Below are 20962 nucleotides of genomic sequence, written 5' to 3'. Positions count from 1 at the left end.
AAGAGTGTTACACTGGTCCAGTGATCACTTCAACGTCCCACATGTTTCCAAGAGATAAACAGTTCAATTTCTAAACAGCTTCCCTGTTACTTTGCTGTCTGCTAAGACCACGTGTAGCACTATCATCCACCTCCAATCGAAAGAAGATATAATATCGATGTTGCACATTGCCTTCGTGCAACAGCAGCCTATGGAGGATAGCGCAATTTAATTGTACGAAACAAATTCCCTAATAAATCTGATATTAATTTTATTATTATCAGCCACCCATTGATGGAGAATATGTTCATGGTGCCCAAACATAATGTTAATTATTAATATACCGCGAAAATATTGGCTAATGTCTTATCGCTATTAGACTCTGCTAGGGTTATATGCGTTATTTTTACTAAAATCGATTCATTTTGAATTGTAGTTATTTACTGCACTCTTTAACAGTGATCTACGAAAAATGACTTTCGTTGTCATAATACACTGAACAGCTGATTTAAAGACGATTCAAGGGCTTTGAAACATGTTCCCGAAGCAGATGAGAAGTTGAAACAGTTGGCACTGACGTTATAAACATATTCTTATGGAACTGTTATTTTGGAACAGCTTCGTTCATTAAACAGTTACAGTCGAAACTGTTTCATAAAAAGAACACTTTATCCCATTTCTAATACTGCCCAGTCGAAAAAATAATGCGCGAACCTTGGTGAGTAACATTATTTACTGTAAATATACCATTCAATTGGAAAAATATTTAGAGTATTAACTAAGTTGGTCTGTTGATTGGAACAATGGTAATATATTATATAATTTGAATATCAAAGGTGTAGAATCTGGAATGTGGTCATAAAATTGGAAAGCCACAATATGTGGCGAACTCTGATTAAAGAAAAGCCAATTAACTGAATCTGTGAAGACTTGTAGCAATGACCATGCAGCGCCCTTATCCCATCTGATAGTTTGACTACTAGATGGCAGGTATGTACTCTGCTTGGCCCTGATCCTTGTGTGACTGCTGCACAATGAAGAGAGGAGCAATGGTGAAAGTTAAGGAATTCAAAATAAGTTTGTAAGCATCTATCCTCGTGTTCGCCTGAATCTGAAATATTACACATTTGTATAGGAATCAATGCTATGGATTTCTGGATAAATTATGCATCTAATCAAAAAAATTAACTACATTTAAACCAAAGGACTTCTTCAGGATTTGTAAATGGAAGGGGAAGAAGGAACACAAACCTCACTGGGGAACTAGGAAAGAAACAAAGAATATATAACAAATAATCCACTTTTATTATTGAAAATTTCTTAAAAGTCTTACTACTATATCCGATACAACATAATTTTAAAGCAATGGTCAATTTTAACGTACCCCAGCAATGTCATTTCCTGCACTTCTTGCAGTTCTACTCTTAAACTTGACCAATTTACACCAGACTAATATTAATAACATAGTATAAAGTGAGTAGTGGAATTCAGACAATAATAATAAATCCCTGAAGAAAAGCTATGGCATAAAAACTAACAGTAACAATAAAATAGAAATACTTTGAGCAGAACACACTATGCTTCAGATATCGGACTCTATTTCATTAGACTATATATATTACGTATAAAGTTACACATGTTTTGGCAGTGTTGGCATAAGGCCCATTCACAATGAAAATTAAACATAACGTAAACATTAACATAAGCACATAAACATATGCCACAAGCTTAAGTAGCCAAGGCCCATTCACAATGAAAATTAAACATAACGTAAACATAACACGTGTGTGGAAACAAACATACCGAATCAACAAAACTACAGAATCTATTACATAAAAATGGAGAATTGCACAATGACTGACGATGTAGCTATTCAATTTATGTTTCTAATAACTACAATGGCATCAGTATATTGCTTTCAATACTTGAAATCAAAGAAACGGAGATGTAAAATAATCAACTTTTCGTCATATGATTCCATGTTGCGCGCCTAGCTATCATCACGGCCAATAGATCAAAATATTGCCTGTAGGCAAAGCCCATGAGATGTTAAACAAAAAGTGAAAACACGCTTTCCGCTTGTGTACTGTTTCCAAATCACATAAACATAAGCATGAAAGTTTGGAGTTTGCAAACTTTCATGTTAACGTCTTATGATTAAGATTAAGTTTATGCTTATGTAATTCATTGTGAATGCTTTCATTAAATAACATGGACACAAGATTTTATGCTTACGTTATGTTTATGTTTAATTTTCATTGTGAATGGGCCTTTATAGTGGCATTTAGTAAACTGGAAAGTACTTATTGTTTAAAAGAGGTGCTCGTATGAAAGAATAAACAATTTAGTGGAATACATTCTTTTGATGTCTTGGTGTATCGATCATTTGTCATGTAAACTAATCTTGAAAATATTGTGAGAAACACCATGATATGTTGTCAGTTCAGATAATCTGATGAAATGATTCGGTTCACGCAACAAAATTGTTGACGAAGCTAATAATTCAGCATTTCTTTTATTTAACTTCTCCCCAACTGTTAGACTTCGGAGATAGGCATATCAAGTTAAATCAATGTAGATTAACCCGAACTATATTATCCTGAAGTATTTTACATTTCTTCTGGGACATTCTGTATAAGTAGGCCCTGTGGACTATTGTTATGGTTGTGTTGATATTGTTAATTTTAACTGATTTCAATTTTATTATGAAGCAATTAAACATGATATACAAATTTGCCTTTGTGATTGAGGAAAATTATGAAACACCTCAGTCATACTGACCAGTCACGGAACCTCTCGAACGCGAGTTTACTGCTTTACTACTAAGCCTCTTTGATCGGTTAAGGTTCTTTTACAACACGATATCGTAGCTTTTCTTCACTTTCGAAGCCATACTACACTGCAGATCTTTATAGTACTTTAAGAGCTTTTTGCTATTGAACGAGTTTGAACATACGCACTTTGAATCCAATGGCAAACATGGAAACCGGTAACCACTAGACACCCACGAATATATTTATGGTGCGCGGAAAAAGGGCATAAGTCAGAAATGGTTGGCTTTGAGTTGTGACCTCTTTGTGAATACAAAAACTATGCTGTACTTCTTCTAGTGGTATAAAGGACATAACCCTATCTTCTTTTATAATGTTATAGAGCTTTAGCTAGATTTCCAGCTCGTCATAGTGATAATGATTTTAGACCTCAGTTCAATGTTTGCTTTTGCTCTACTCAAAACTTGCAATTTGTGACTTAACCAGTACTGGTATTCCCTTTTTACTGCGCACCATAAATATAATTATCAACAGTAATCTCACGAGAGGTTTTGATTTATCTAGAAAAATCAAAACTCGAGTAGGATTTAATTAACTATTACACGATTAGAAGGAAGTATATAAAGATTAGAAGAAATTAAGTATACTCTAATACAAAAAAATATTAATTGACTTACTAAAATTCTATTTCACTAATGTTAGCTTCACCAAAACGTTTGAACGGAGCCGCCATTTTCAGTCGACTATCTATGCGGTAAACAAATGACGATCGCAAAGCATGTTTTATAGTACCGTAAAGAATTTGCAGTTCGAAATGTTGGAAAACAAAGAAACAAATAGTAGAGAGGTGATCGAAACAAAAGAAAGTATATAAAGATTAGAAGAAATAAAGTACCTACTCTAATACAATAAAATAGATACCGGTGTTCATTGACTTACTAAAATTCTGTTTCACTAAAGTTAGCTTCAACAAAACGTTTGAACGGAGCCGCCATTTTCAGTCGACTATCTATGCGAGAAACAAATGACGATTGCAAAGCATGTTTTTTTTTTTAAATTATGTTTTATCCCAGATCATAATTATATACCCAGATTGCTCGGCGTTATAGGTTTTGATGGTAACAGTTTTTGTCAGGTTTACTATGCTGCCATCTAGTTGTTACATAAGGAGTCACGTCATAACTCCCATTTGAATTGCATTAGCGACTGTATTGGCATCTCGTGTTCGTTTACGGCGGATGGGTAGCGATCCTTGCGGTTGTTCTCTTCCAAGTTCAAACCGATTTTAACATAGGAATGAGCAATCTATGTGTGATCTAGGGTTTTATTTAACAACGCTCGTAACTGCAGAGGTTATATCAGCGTCGCCTGTGTTCCGGAATTTTGTCCCGCAGGAGTTCTGTTACATGCCAGTGAATCTACTGACACACTTAAATGCCATCGATCTGGGCCGAAATCGAACCCGCAACCTCGAGCATAGAAGACCAGCGCTACATCAACTACGCTATCAAGGCCGACCCAAAATATGTTTTATAGTACCGTAAAGAATTTGCAGTTTGAAATGTTGGCAAACAAAGAAACAAATGCTAGGGAAGTGATAAAAACAGACAAATGCTAAGGAAGTGATAAAAAATAAACAAATGCTAGAGAAGTGATAAAATTGTTGCGATAAACAGACATGATTGGTTGAAATACGTTCTTTCGTACCGTTTTATTGGTCAAAAGTAATATGACGTAGTAAAAGTGTAATAGTCAACGAAATCCAAGTTTCGCTAATATTTATATAGCATTTCACCACCTCTTTTTTCAAAATAGTGAACTTATAAATTTACACATGCGTGACTTACAGACACATTCAATACATAAAAAGTTTATAGATTTATACATTATCGAAATATGAATAAACTTTCTTAATATGAAGGTAACAAAATGAACTTCAGTTAAAAGTTTTGTTTTATGATAAAAGAAAATCTATGCAACTGTATATGGGATTCTAAATATTAGAAAACAAAATAATATTTATCTTTGTATCATAGCCAACATTACGTTAAAAAGATAACACTGATGATTTTTACGTTCAATGCTTGAAAACAACTGGTTACATTCTATGGAACCAAGAACAATGTTAACCAACATATCCACTTTCGAAACTTCAGACTGTATTCAAATCTTTTTGAACACGTATCGAAAATTGCATGAAAACAGGGATAGGGGGGATCGTATTCAGCACGCCAAACGTATTAAAATCGTTTTGAATACTCTATGAAAACATAGAAAATGTTAGGTCTATGCAACTAGTTAGAAAGTATTCTCTTTTAAACTCGTTGAGTCTATGTCTATTGCCATTTTGCATATGAAAGAAGCCATTTTGACATGCTGGAACTCTTAATATAATTGCAATCGTAAACTGTGCTGCAAACCAGTTATTTTCGAGAAGAAAACATATTCGTTTAAACAATGATGTATTTTATGAGATGTTCTCTTTTCCACTTATAGGCCCATATAAACAAACAACTTGTCATGAAATATTAAACTGTGAAAATTACAATTAACAGCAGAATTTGCTAAATTGATAAGTTATTCAAGAGAAGTCTTGTCCCTTTGAAATTATGTTCTTTACATCTTATTCATATTCCCACTGTAACAGACAGGAAATCAATCAATTAAGTTATGAATTGGATGTCTGTTAATGTGTATTCCGATACATGCAAACCAATTTCATTTCAAACTTAGACTATCTTTTGGTAATGGAAAGGGAGTAAAATTATCTTTTTAAATCCAAAAGTCCAGTTACGTCATATGGATGCTTCTACGGATCTCTCAAGAGGTTTGTCACCATCATCATTTCCTTCCGGATCCTCCCAAGCTGCTATTAGGTCTCTTGACATCGCTAACTTCGTTTTCATGTGTTTTGTTAGAGGCGGTATGTATCCTCGAGGAATTAGAAAGGTTGAGAGATTAAATAAATCCAGAAACACTTTATAGCGGTCACTGTAACAGAACGGGAAATGCACATTGAAGACACAAGTTATATATAGATATTAACATACAGTTTTTCATCAGAATTTACGTAGGCCTATATATGTACGGTAAGTAATACTGAGGACTTAATAACAAAGTTATTGTCTTCCTCGTTTTTCAATATTTAATAACTATATCTGGATACGTCTTCAAGGCTCGACAGGATCTGATGTGTTCTATGCCCACAGTTTCCTCTTCATAACATAACAAAGATCGTTGTGATGGTGTAAACTAAGTTTATGAAGGTGACTGGCCGGGCAGTCATGGCTAGTAAGTTTACAAAATAGAAACAGTAGATTTGCGTGGTAACCAGGAATAATTTTTCATTTTGAATTTTTATTCTCGTGCACTATTTCTGTAGAATAATTAATATTGAAATTCCTCATTATAATTCTTTCAACACATTCATGAGAGAACTTTATATAGTATTTCATGTGATTTTTGTTCCATTCCTTACCATGACGTCAGTATAATAAATCAATTAGCTCTAGATAAATCTTTAAATAATATAATAATATAAAGATACAGTAATAGAAAAGTTATTTTAATAAGTAAATACATACATATAAATAAGTAAATGAACGAAAGAAAACGAACGAATGAATGAATGAATAAATAAATAAATAAATAAATAAATAAATAAATAAATAAATAAATAAATAAATAAATAAATAAATAAATAAATAAATAAATAAATAAATAAATCAATGAAACAAAGAAACAAACGAAACTAAATAAATAAATGAATGAATAAATAAATAAATAAAACAAACAAAGAAACAAACGAAACTAAATAAATAAATAAATAATAAGACTATATATGTAAGTAAATATGTAAATAAATATGTATATAAGTAAATAACTAAATGAATACATAATTACATAAAATTTAAAGAATAAAAGTAATTAATTTATTTTATTTATTTTATTTATTTTATTTATTTTATTTATTTATTTTTATTTATTTATTTTTTATTTTATATTTATTTTATTTATTTTTTTATTTTATATTTATTTTTTATTTATTTATTTTATTTTTATTTTTACTTTTATTTTTATTTTATTTATTTTATTTATTTGGAAAATATCATATGTACTTCGGTACATCAAAAAAAAAAAATAAAAAAAAAATATGATATGCGTAATAAATCACTTTGTGATTTAAGACGGCGCCCATACCGTCGGATCCCGGCCAATCAGTCACTCATCTGAGTGCACCTCTACACATGTATGGACTTCGGTCCTGCGTTCATAGATATCTATGACGTAGTGCAGAGGGCGGCCACCAGAGGGAACCCAAGAGATGGAGCTTAATCTGAGACGATTCTAAACGGCGTCGGGATTGTATCCGGCGTGGCTTAGTGGATAAAGCATCAGCACGTAGAGCTGAAAACCCGGGTTCAAATCCCGGCGCCGGAGAGAATTTTTCTCCGTTCCATCTCTCTTTCATCTCTTTCATCAAAAGTAATTAAATATACAATACAAAATTTAAAACATTTCTTATTTGTTCAATTAATGTGGCGATAAAATACAGGATGTGTACTAGCAAGGGTATTGTTTATGAACTCATGTCGAAACCTCCTCTCCAACTGATCTTACAGATTTTCACAGCAGAGAGTAAACACAAAAAAAATATATATATATATATATATATATATATATATATATCTGCCATGACACTTGAAGATAGTAATAAGTAAATAAATAAATCAATCAATAAATCAAACAAAGAAACAAACGAAACTAAATAAATAAATGAATGAATAAATAAATAAAACAAAGAAACAAACGAGACTAAATAAATAAATAAATAAATAAATAAATAAATAAATAAATAAATAAATAAATAAATAAATAAATAAATAAATAAATAAATAAATAAATAAATAAATAAATAAATAAGAAGACTGTATATGAAAGTAAATATGTAAATAAATATGTATATAAGTAAATAACTAAATGAATACATAATTACATAAAATTTAAAGAATAAAATTAATTAAATATACAATAAAAATTTAAAACATTTCCTATTTGTTCAATTAATGTGGCGATAAAATACAGGATGTGTATTAACAAGGGTATTGTTTACGAACTCATGTCGAAACCTCCTCTCCAACTGAGCTTACAGATTTTTACAGCAGATAGTAAACAAAAAAAAAAAAAATATATATATATATATATATCTGCCATGACACTTTAAGATAGTAGCCGAGCGTTCTTTTTTAAAGTTGTTTTGTAAAACCACGGTCGGCTTGATGCTCGGTAAAGGAGAAGCGAAGCGAGCATCAAGTCGGACGTGGTAAAACATTGTTGCAAAAAAAAAAAAAAAAACAAAACAATCTGCAAAATGTGGAGAATTAATACTTGCTGCTCATACTGCAGTATTATTTAATCTTAACAGAACCGAACATGTTAAATACAGTAGTTTCGACTACCATGATAATATATGGAATTACTGTTACTAGAAGATTTTAACAACAATAAACGTTGTAAAAGACCAAATACGCATTTCGCCATGATGTACCGTGCAGCAAACTTCCTACAGCGATATTCGGAGTTGCCGCACGGACTGTAAAGCAAAGTTGTGGCGAAACCTATAAAAGAATGGATTGCTGCGGCGAAACCTATAAAAGAATGAACTTATTTATTATATCTGTCTATATCTTGTTGAGATCCAGTAATGTGCGCAGTTTAATGGAAGGTTTCGATCTAAGGTCATTAACAGTTCTATTCTAAGGTGTAAGTAGGCTGTGTTAAAATTAGATTTCTGTCTTTCCTTAATACTTCCATAAACGAAACGTAGGATGTAGTTGTATCATTATTTTTAGCTTACTGAATCAGTTATTAAAACGAGATCGGTTCATCGGTTCGGTAAAAGCTTTACCTGAGCGTGGATCGTAAATATTGGTATCCCGAGGATCCACCAGTTCCCAGCTGTGCTGAGCCAATCATACGTTGCACCATCAGCACGTGATTGTCTGCAATAAATAATAATATCTTTAAGTATCTGAAGTTCAGATTTTGATTCATAAATAATAATTTTATTAAGAAACTTGAACGACAAAAATTGCACGCGTAATGTTTATGTATGAAATAAATTACAAATATATCTATAATACATATTTCTTTTTCCATATTTCCGTCATGCTCTAATTTTAATAACCTGAATTTCGTTTTAAGCTAAATTCGCTTTTCAGAGGATAGATTTAATTTATTTATCCTATATGATTTCTCTTTAGATTAGGTTTAGTATTCTACGATATTTTTACGTACTCAAGTTTTGCTTCAGAGTACGTTTGATAGATTAGGCCTAACGGAGTGTACGATTTTTTGGTATATTTACCAATGAAGAGTTACATTTACGAAAATATTATGGCATTAAAAGATCTCACTTTCGACGGTAAATAAAACCCATGCATGCTTCCCATAAAAATAAAAGAAACATTTGGAATATACAGTTCTTCAAGCCTGTCAATTAAAATAATGTAATTAATAAAAAAACAAGTCTTAATAATCCATTTCTGTATTAGAAGGTATAATGACTTGAAAGTACGAAGTGTTCGCAGTCATATGAGTATATCTAATGCCATCCACTTCACTTGCGTGATTCGGGTTCCACATATTGTGGATAGATGGCAGGACTGCGACCCATTTTCAAGTTGCACACTACTTGGTCGAGCCACGCTATGCATGATGTGTATCTGTGGAGGGTTATGTCGTATACTAGAATGAGTGTAAGTGTAGTGTAGGCAATAGGTGAGGATGATGGTTAAGATGAAGAAAGGAGATGAGAAACCCGGTGCCGGCACGTAGCCTACTCCTGTTGAATATCACCAAGGGGCCGACGGACGAATCGGAGAGATTTCGGATTTAACCAAGGCATATTTGTGCACAATCTTATTGTATGAGCGTGTTGTTGCCCTGCCAAGTGCCAACTGAGGTAGCGGTAGCAGAACGGCCTTACGTTGGGTTAGAATTTACGTCACGACTAAATAATAATACGCGTAAAAATAATTATTCATTCACTCTGTGCATACGAAGTACCCATAAATAAATCAATCGAGAAAAGACTCGATATCTGTTGACGTAAAGTAAATATATAGTCTAACTAGATATCTTATAATTAGTTTTTATAATGCAGTATTTTATATTGACCTACACAACTGGTATTTTTATCAACAGTAATCTCACTAGAGGTTTTGATTTATCTAGAGAAAATCAAAACTGGAGTTGAATTTAATTGATTATTACACGATTAGAAGAAAGTATAATATAAAGATTAGAAGAAATAAAGTACTCTAATACAATAGAACATTAATTGACTTACTCAGATACTAAACTGTCTTGAAAATGTATTATTGTACCATCTCATCATTACAAATATTCCGCTAGATGGTAGTAGTGTGTTACGATTAGCTGTTCTCTTGTTACCAGTTTGTGCCAACTATATAATCTTCATTGAACTCTATGGACGATTACTAGTCAAGAAGCTTTGATGATTCAAAGGTTAAATATGTTAAGATTGTGTTTGCCGTCGTATTTAGCTTATCAAAATTAACATGTGATTTATTTATTCACATACATCACAACATATAGAAAGTAATAACAGATGAACGTTTTCGGCATGGTATGCCATCATCAGATCGTAAGATCCATTAATAACAAGATATGAACACTTTACAATTGTTATGAATAAAATACCGTAGTTGTAAACAATCGCCGTATGATGATTAAAATAAGTTAAAAAGGTTGTGATGTATGTGAATAAATAAATCACATGTTAATTTTGATAAGCTAAATAAGACGGCAAACATAATCTTAACATGGTGTGTGGATAAGCTTCAGGGCTTCTACTGCGTTGTCTTGGTGTGATTGGCTGACGTTTCGACCGCTGTGTTGTGGCCATCTTCAGAGCAGTTGTTGGATAAGGAAATAGTCTGCACTCCCCTTCACACAGACTCCAACCGGATTGGTATCAAGGTCACTCTTTCGGACCTTATGAGGGCCAGTATTTAATATGAATACTCCCCTTCATACAGACTTCAACCGGATTGGACAACGTAGGCCCAATCAGATGCCAGAAGGAGAACCTACGATATCACAGCAAGTACTCCCACCATCGAGACTACTATATATATATAAGTGCTGGCAGACTATTTCCTGACCTGCACCCATATCCCCATTAATCTCCCTAATTACTTTAAATTAATCAACTAATTACATCTCTCCCCCTCTTCGTAATTGAGCCATCATATAGCCAAATGGCTTGTCTCAAAATTGAGACGATTCAACAAGGCTCATGACAACAATCACCTCCTACATAATAGCCAAATTGGCTAGTCTCTTATACATGAGACAACTCATCTTGCCTAAGGTATTCCGTGGTTTTCCTCAGGCGTAAGACAAATGTCGGGATGAGCCCTATAAGAAATGGGCCACGGACCTATATGCCCTTCCCCATATATATTCCACCCTTATTATAAACGATGTATGCCCTAGTTCAGATAATATAAATAGTCTATTAAATATACGAGATCACTTAATAAGTCGCAAATTGAAAGGACAGGGACCTCTCAAATTGCAGATTAGATTTCACGGCGCTTCTTCCGACGGCCTTCACATGCTTTGTCATCGAACAACAGATGACGGCGTCTTGCCATTCTAACGGCAAACACCAGCCAACTCCTCCTCGCCCCGTTCCGTGATCAGTTGATCAATGTCAGCCCCCCTCGCGTATGTGGTACCTAAGAGGTTACGTCCAATTTCGGCTTCCCCTTCAACATTTTCTAGAGCTCCTTCAGGGGAGCAGCGTAACCCGGAGTGAGACTAGTGGCCAACAGGCTTGGAGCTCACATATTTAGTTTTGTACAGCCCCCAACCCACTTGCAAGGACGCGTTTTGCGTACCTTTTAAATTTTCCTCCCAATTCTCCTTCGATTTTTCGATTTCCTTATCCAACAACTGCTCTGAAGATGGCCACAACACAGCGGTCGAAACGTCAGCCAATAACACCAAGACAACGCGGTAGAAGCCCTGAAGCTTATCCACACACCATGTACACCAGCCGCGGAAGCCTACGCGAACACATAATCTTAACATATTTAACCTTTAACAATTCAGCTTATCGGAAATCCTACAAACATGACTATAAAATTTGTTGATGCAGTTTCATTTTTATTAAAACAGTTGCATTCCACTTCAACTATCAATATAAATTAAACAATCTCTGATACGTGACTATCTAAGTAATATAAACAAGATAAATGATAGAAAAGTTTTATTAAGGATGATGAAATAGATATGAATCATTTTAAAAGATATAGCCTAATTATTGAAAGGACAATCACAGTCTATTATATACAGTCACGAAGCTCAATACGTAGGGAATATGCATCCGTAGATAGCTGCTAACCACTAGCATCGCTACTATCGCCTCATCACAGACAATGCGAAATAGTACCGGCACAGTCTATTGTTCCTAGTACCCTCGTGACTATATACTAGACCAGTGACGTCAAAGCAAGCACATTTTTCTGACCTTGACATCGTGCGCGGGCATCAAGCGCTCGTATGGAAGGAGGAGGATTGTGTATAGGAATAAGCAGCCTGTTGGATTAAGAAAACAGTGGTGTACAAACTTCAAACGGAACGTGAAATTTTATGTCGTTATTTTATATGGCTATTTGCTGTTTGATATTATCTAGATTGTCCGTAAAAAAAGTACTAACACTGATTTCTTAATGTTGCAGTTAATAACTTAATAAAGAGTTAAGAAGCAATATTCACATAAATTTCATAGTAATAAAACTATACTATATTAAGTGAATGAAACATCATTCATAAAGAAAGTAGTATCACAAGAAAGAGATTAAGTATGACATGGTAAGTTGGTATCTTTAACCTTATAAAAGTAATCATTAAACTAATCAAAACAATGTTATAATACAAAGCAAAGTTACCTAGGTATGTGTTTCAACTGTAACTAATATTACATAACAAAACCCTTATCGCATTACGCTTTTAAGGTGATATTGGTGAGCAACTTTCTATCATCACAATATTAAATTATTTTCTCGAAATTTGCTGAAGCTATAGAGCTGACTTTTTACAACACATGGCCACATATCTTTGCTTATGCTGTAAAAGTAGTTCCTTTATTAATTCATTTCCTTACAAACATTTTCCATGCGAATATTTTCAAAATTTTCAATACGTATCTTCAGTAATACATATTTACGATATATTAAATTTACGAAAACATTGTTTTAGTACCTGTAAGGCTACTAAATAATCATACTTATCTGAAAATTTCACCTTTCTGTAAAAAGTTGAGAAAATACTGCTTTTGAATGAAAAGGAAACTCGTGAATAATGAGCATTAAAATTGAAACTTAAATTCTTTAATGCACTTATACTTCTCAGACAAATCTAAAAATTAACATGGATACAGTTTTAATAAGTTCTCTTTCCTTTATCCATTGAATCAGGACTGGCCATCCCTTTATATAGCTCGACCAAGCAATATATCTACCTCTCTCGTCTGTCTCTTTCCTTTCTGCTGTAAAGCGCTCAGGCTCTCCTGAGCTCTAAAGCGCGCGCTTGCCCGTATGGGCATCAGTTGACATGACTATACTAGACTGTGGTACAATCTTGGCAAACAAAGAAACAAATGCTACGGAAGTTATTAAAAAAAACAAATGCTAGGAAGGTGATAAAAATTGTAGGATAAGCAGCCATTATTGGTTGAAACACGTCATTCCGTACCATTTTATTGGTCAAAAGTAGTATGACGTAGTAAAGGTGTAATAGTCATAATAACTTAATAACTACCGGTATCATAATAATGCGGGAACTTCCGTAAATATTAGGCCTACATATACTTACACCTCCATTTTGTGATAAGAGAGTCGATATCCATAAGCAGCATTAACAATTGATGCGGTTGGCTGAACCTGGGCTCATCTCTGTAAAATGTGATCATTATAGCACCCTGCATTGCTTTGTGAGAGAATCTCCTCTCTCCACGTGATACTAACGCTGCATGAATTGTCGGGTCGAAAATGGAGTCAAATATTTCTTTCCGCTTCTCATAATCCATAAATCTATGTTGGCGAACTGTTTCATTAGGTTCTGCCTGCGAAAGTAAATGCAAGATTAGTCATTGTCACTATGTCAGGGGTAGCTATCATTGCGGAGATCCTACTGCGAATACATAAATTGAAATTAATTATGAAATGAAGAATATCTAATGTATGCCTACAGGGGCGAATGCTAGTCACGAAAGTTAGACTTGCTCTTTTATTCATTGGGGAAGATGGGAGGATATAATAATTCATAATTAATAAAAATAATCAGACCCACATAAATAATTTATTTTATAATTATGAAATCATTATGAGTCATGGATCATATTCGCTTATCAGATGTAGAAGTTCGATATAACGTAACAAACATGTTAATAATTATATATAATAATAAATTTTCAGTCAAATACACTTTTCAATTTGTGAGGTCAGATAATCTGTTACATCACAATATTTAGTACGAAGTCACTAATATTTTCGACTTTAAAAAGTCATCTTCAGGTGCATGAGATGAAAATAATATTTAAAAATAGGTGATAAGTTGATCTAGAAATTAATAACATGGTAAGTAATGCACGTACTGGCATTTACAATTATATAAATTTCGTGCCTCTTGAGGTAAACTGTACATGGTAAAGCTGAACACTGAGGCTAGATTTTCGTGTGTATATAAGACAAGGAGAAGGCACGGCATGATATTAATCTTATACAATTAAAGGCTAAGTATTCTCATTAGATCGTATCATTAAAATTAAATTTGTACAGTTTGATATTAACTATGTTAAAATGTTAAATGTAATGTATAAATTTAAAAGAGATGGAGAAGCTGTGATGCAAATGCTGTTGGTGGGAGAGCACGCAGTCTAATTCGTCGTGGTGAATGCCATAGTTGTATAGTTGTTCAGTTGTTTGCATCCAGACAAGGGGGCGTGTTTCACCCGACGTTACATGTTTTAGTCTAAAACACGCCCCCTTGTCTGGAAGCAAACAACTGAACAACTATACAACTATGGCATTCACCACGACGAATTAGACTGCGTGCTCTCCCACCAACAGCATTTGCATCACAGCTTCTCCATCTCTTTTAAATTTATACATTATATTTAACATTTTAACATAGTTAATATCAAACTGTACAAATTTAATTTTAATGGTACGATCTAATGAGAATACTTAGCCTTTAATTGTATAAGGTTAATATCATGCCGTGCCTTCTCCTTGTCTCTTATATACATACGAGAATCTAGCATCAGTGTTCAGCTTTACCATATACAGTTTACCTCAAGAGGCACGAAATTTATATAATTGTAAATGCCAGTACGTGCATTACTTACCATGTTATTAATTGCTAGATCAACTTATCACCTATTTTTAAATATTGTTTGCATCTCATGCACCTGAAGATGACTTTTTAAAGTCGAAAATATTAGTGACTTCGTACTAAATATTGTGATGTAGCAGATTATCTGACCTCACAAATTGAAAAGTGTATTTGACTGAAAATTTATTATTATATAAAATTATTAATTGTATTCACACTTTTATGAACCAACATGTCTTTCAAAAAAAAAAAAAAAAGTAACAAACATGGCCAACAAAACAGTTTATTTAGTTTTCGACCCTGCCAACCAATGCATATTGTTGTATTGAGCTGCACTGAACGAGCGCACATATTCTCTATAATGTCTGTCTTCTCTTGAATAGTCCTTCGGGAAAATGGATTTAATAATAAGGTTTCAGTAACACAATTCCGAACTCATTGCAATACTTCAAATTAATGTTTAAGAATTAATAATACATGCAGCAGCTAACACATGCATTCCGCTCATACAATTACATTGCACTCGCAAATCACAGCACATTCCCTCTGTCAATACCGGTCTGTGTAACGTTAAATAGTCGTTGGTGTAGCCCTCGGACCAGAGCTTCAAACAACACATAACAGAAGCATGTGCGCCTAGGACGGACTAAGGAGGAAGGCACTTGCGCGCGCATCATATTCTCGCTATTTCTACGTCTTCCCTGTAGCTCCGAGAAACGAGCAAGCGTTGCGATACTTGCGTTGTGCAATCTGCGGATGGTATTACATCTATACAATATTCCAAAAATCAAAATAAATTTTAATGTACGTAACGCCATTTTGAGAAACACACATTCTACGAAAATATTGGGCTTGCCCAGCAAGCATAGCATGCCCTGAGAAATCGCCCCGCAATTTGTATGTGACATTAACTACAATAAATTCAGACACAAAATGTGAAGGGCCCCCGTTCTCACCTCTGCAGCCTGACGCTGCTTCAACAGCAGTGTTTCAACGGCTTGTCTGTACTTCCCCCAGAAGTTGAACCCATCTGCCTCCAGACCTGGAGTTCTCTCAAGCCATCGCTGCACCAGCTGTGCCAATGCTGGTTCCATTTCTGACTTCTCAATAGCTTTTATTGCTTCTTGGTCATCGCCGAAGACATTGGAATACTTTTGGTTGTATTTCACACGATGCTCCTGAATAACCAGAACAAAGAGTGTGATATGCAATGTTATACACAGAATTCGGTTTTATAATTTGTACGAGAGAGGAGGGTTAATAATTTTTAACTGTTAAAAGGGAATTTCCTTACCTGCTTTACACCTAGTTTGTTCTCCAGTAATCGGAACTGCAGACTTTGAAATCCCGATGCTGGGGATAAATAATTTCGAAAGTCCATAAAATCCAAAGGTGTCATAGTTTCTAAAATCATCACCTGGTCCACCAACAACTAAAAGAGGACACAAAGGTAAGTTATAAAACCTCGATTACATAATTTAAACTTAAAGATATCTCAAGGTACGACATAAAATGTGCAACTCTGGCAAAAATCTTCCACAAGCCAGTAACACATAATTTAAACGATGGATTTTTTATTTTCTTTTTACTTGGTTATTTAACGACGTTGTATCAACTCAAATTCAAATTTTTCAAATTTCAAATTTATTTACAATTTACATTTGAAATGAATACATATGAATAGATACCCGAAATGAGCATATGCTCGTGCTCGGGTACAGTCCACGAGGTTATTTAGCGTCGATGGAATTGGTGGAAGCGAGATGATGCCGAGATTTCGCCATTGATTACCTGACATTTGCCTTACGGTTGGGAAAAACCTCGGAAAAAACCCAACCAGGTTAGCAGCCCAAGCGGGAATCGAACCCGCTCGCGAGCGCAACTCCGGATCGGGAGGCAAGCCTTAACCGACCAAGCTACACCGGTGCCTTAAACGATGGAAACCGAGCGAGTTGGCTCATGGGTTCCCGAATGCGAGAGGTCCGCGGTTCAAATCCCCGAACCGACCAACCTGACTGTGGTTTTTCCGTGGTTTTCCATAATTACTTAGGCAAATGCAGAGGTGGAATTTTCGTTGCCACAGTTCATTTCTCTTCCTCTTCCCTATAGAAAAAAATAATTTAGATTTTATATCATTCATCTTCATCATCTCATTCCATAGGCATTCAGGTCATGAAGTATGTCCTCGTCCGCTTACAGGAGGGGAGGGGCGTCCTCTCCAAAACCGTCTGAGTCCTTTTGAAGTTTGTAACAGAAAACAGCTGTGCAGCTCCACAGCTACATGCTAGTCAGAATACACGTTGGTTCAGTTCTGTTAATCATTCTATAAAGACGGTAAATATGCCAAAAGTACCACATTCAACCACTTTAAAATTAAGAAGTTACATTTCAGAATTTAAAGCTGATTTATCAACTGACAATAAAATATTATTTTGTAATTTGTGTCAATGTGCAGTATCGTCTATACAAAAGTTCCTCCTGGTGCAACAACATACTAAAACCAGTAAACATCAGGCTAACAAATAACGAAATTCCAAACAGAGACAATTGTTTTTAACAGAACCAACAATGTAAGGTCCGAGTTCAACATCGACCTGTGCCGTTCTCTCATTTCTGCTGACATTCCTCTCTATAAACTGAAGAATAAGTACTTCAGGAAATTCCTTGAGAAATACACTCAACTTACAATTCCGGATGAGTCAACACTTTAGAAGACGTCTACTATGAGACAGTACAGAAGATAAAAGATGAAATTAAAAATGGTCTAATGTGGGTTTCCAACAATGAGACTACTGACAAAGAAGGTAGGCTTGTTGGCAATGTAGTTATTGGTTTGTTAAATGAACACTATTCTAAACGAATTCTTTTATATTGTGAATTATATTCTGAAGTTCACACAACAAAATACACTATCTACCAAAAAGTAATTGGGCACTGTTTTTGCCCCTTTAGAACCTCGTGGTACCACCTCTTGTTGCTATAACAGCAGCCACCCTGTCAGGCATGCTCTCCACTAGTTTGTGTAGGATATCCACTGGAATGCGTCGCCATTTCTCTTGCAACATGGCACTCAGTTGGAAAATGGAAGTTGGCCGCATCTCCCGAGTCCTCAATCGCCGGTCCAATTCGTCCCAAAGGTGCTCAATGGGATTGAGATCAGGACTGTGCAGGCCAGTCCAACCGTTGAACATTATTGTCTGCATACCACTGCATAGTAGCCGCTGAAACATGGGGCCAACTTCCATTGTCCAACTGAGTGCCATATTGCAAGAGAAATGGCGACGCATTCCAGTGGATATCCTACACAAACTAGTGGAGAGCATGCCTGACAGGGTGGCTGCTGTTATAGCAACAAGAAGTGGTACCACGAGGTTGTAAAGGAACAAAAACAGTGCCCAATTACTTTTTGGTAGATAGTGTAGTACAATGAAAGTTAAGTTACGTCCATTATATTCTTTGTTTTAACGTAGATAGTCATTTTATTTTTATCATTTTAAGTCCATATTTCATTCCATATTTTGATAAAAATAAGTAAATAATATATTTACATATTTCATACATTTTATTCCATATAAATCTGTTTCCTGCTGATAACTTTGTCACATTCGTTTAAGTTAGGGATCCCATTCGTCCCTTTTTTTACAGAAAGTCCCACCGTTCCAAAAACATTTTTCGGGACAGGAAAATGTCCCGCTTTTTCTATATCTCAAAAAAGGGCTTTATTTGTGAGTATCCTACCGAATGAATATATTGAAACTGATGTAGCAAGTTTTAAACTCGACGAAGATGAATTATTTGGTAAGTTTCTATATGTGTGCAAAAATATTGTGACAATAAATCTGAAGATTGAAATACCAGAAATCAAACTGTAAGTGAAAAGTGATGTGAAATGTTTGAATATTTTAAGAAGGAAGACATGAGTGTTATGAATATTCCGATGTTCCTTTGTTCAGCATTATCAGGTTCAAATACAGCCGTAGCGATTGTTTCACTCAATGCAATGTGGACAGATGAAAGAAACAAACTCACTATTCAAATTGTAAAAGCATTAATAATGGTAAAAAACAATTTTAGTACAGTTAACGTGTGTGTTGAATGTTTCAATATAATGTTGAAAGAGCCCAAACTTCTTGAACAAATACACAGTTCGTGTAAATATAATATTCACTGTGAATCTACTTCAGCAGAAAAAATAACTGTAAGATATACTTCAGCAGAACGTTCAACATAATTAAATATCTGTATGTAAAGAAAAGTGCGTAAAATTACTATGCTGTGATGAAAATAAAATACAAGTAGTTCAATAGTAGGTACTTCAGTTTAATACTTTAATAATTAAACTTTAATTACCTAATAATGTTGAAATTTTCCCCCCTTATTTGTGTGTCCCGCTTGTTTACAAAATGTTCCATGTTTTTAGTGAGATATTTTTAAAATGCCCCGGTTTTCAAATAAAATAAAATGGGAATCCTAGTTTAAGTCCAAGATGGATGAAATTTGGAGACTCTAGAATTAATTTTTCCTTTATTTATCTTCGTTAAAAGTAATTCATAACATAACTAGCTAGGATATCCCAACGGCATAATTTTTTTGGGTTATTTTACGACGCTGTATCAACATCTAGGTTATTTAGCGTCTGAATGAAATGAAGGTGATAATGCCGGTGAAAAGAGTCCGGGGTCCAGCACCGAAAGTTACCCAGCATTTGCTCGTATTGGGTTGAGGGAAAACCCCGGAAAAAACCTCAACCAGGTAACTTGCCCCGACCGGGATTCGAACCCGGGCCACCTGGTTTCGCGACCAGACGCGCTGACCGTTACTCCACAGGTGTGGACCCAACGGCATAATATCCTGGTTTTTTTTTTCACGACAACTTGTTTAAATTTTATGTAGTACAAATTTAAAATGATTAACACTTTTTATAAAGTAACAGAATACGACATATCTGTTCGTCCCAACACATATTTTAGGAATGTCGGACACCTTGACCAAAAGAAGGGACAGTAGCGTTTTTAAGGAATGTAATATGGTAAGCTTAATATTGTGTTGTTTCAAGTGTACAGCACAATACACTTTATTAATAGTAACGGGAAGTTATTTCTATAGTGAGAGCTCTTTATTTCTGTCACTGTTTAACGACCCAAGACTGGTAACTAACCCTGACTCAGACTTGAAGTGACGTATTGGAACCAATCTCCGCTTCAGTAATCTAATAGAAGAAGAACTGCGAATAACAAATTTAAGTAAATGAGGACAGGGGAGATACAAATTTCTGTACTAGTGTTTCAACATTAATGGGATAGTGGTGTTATGTTTTGACACCCATTGAGACATACAATACCGAAACCTCAAGAATGCACACTCTAAACCGAACCAAATCTGCAGGCAATTCGACCTATATTCCATGGTTTGTAGATGGCTATAATTGATACTGCAAGTGTAAGAGCGTTTGAGATGTGGATATGGAGAAGGATGGAGCGTGTGAAATGGACAGACAAGATAAGAAATGAAGCTGTGTTGGAAAGAGTGGGTGAAGAAAGAATCATGCTGAAAGGAAGAAAAAAAGGAGTTGTTTGGGTCACTGGCCGAGAAAAAACTGCCTGCCGAAAAAACTGCACTGGAAGGAATGGTGAACGGGAGAAGAGTTCGGAGCAGAAGAAGACATAAGACGTTAATATATATGACTCATATGCGGAGACTACGAGGAAAGCAGAAAAAGGAAAGACTGGAGAATGCTGGATTTGCAATGAAAGACCTGCCCTTGGGCAGAACACTATGTATGT

The 20962-nt window shown here is 34.7% G+C and overlaps 1 protein-coding gene across 1 annotated transcript in view; it reads right to left on the bottom strand.

The window, feature by feature from the left end:
* Nucleotides 1-5075: 5075 nt before the first annotated feature.
* Nucleotides 5076-20962, bottom strand: part of v (Tryptophan 2,3-dioxygenase vermilion) — a 38724-nt gene continuing 22837 nt past the window's right edge. The window contains exons 5-9 of the mRNA XM_069824417.1: nucleotides 16474-16611; nucleotides 16136-16357; nucleotides 13659-13908; nucleotides 8659-8752; nucleotides 5076-5741 (exon numbers count right to left, since the gene is read on the bottom strand). Of these exons, the coding sequence (XP_069680518.1) occupies nucleotides 5546-5741; nucleotides 8659-8752; nucleotides 13659-13908; nucleotides 16136-16357; nucleotides 16474-16611 (900 nt within the window). The 3' untranslated portion in view covers nucleotides 5076-5545. The remainder of the gene's footprint in view (nucleotides 5742-8658; nucleotides 8753-13658; nucleotides 13909-16135; nucleotides 16358-16473; nucleotides 16612-20962) is intronic.

Source organism: Periplaneta americana, chromosome 4 (assembly GCF_040183065.1).
Source record: "Periplaneta americana isolate PAMFEO1 chromosome 4, P.americana_PAMFEO1_priV1, whole genome shotgun sequence".
Classification (NCBI taxonomy): Eukaryota; Metazoa; Arthropoda; class Insecta; order Blattodea; family Blattidae; genus Periplaneta; species Periplaneta americana.
Note: the sequence above shows the minus strand (reverse complement) of the source record. Positions and strands in the feature narration are given on the sequence as shown.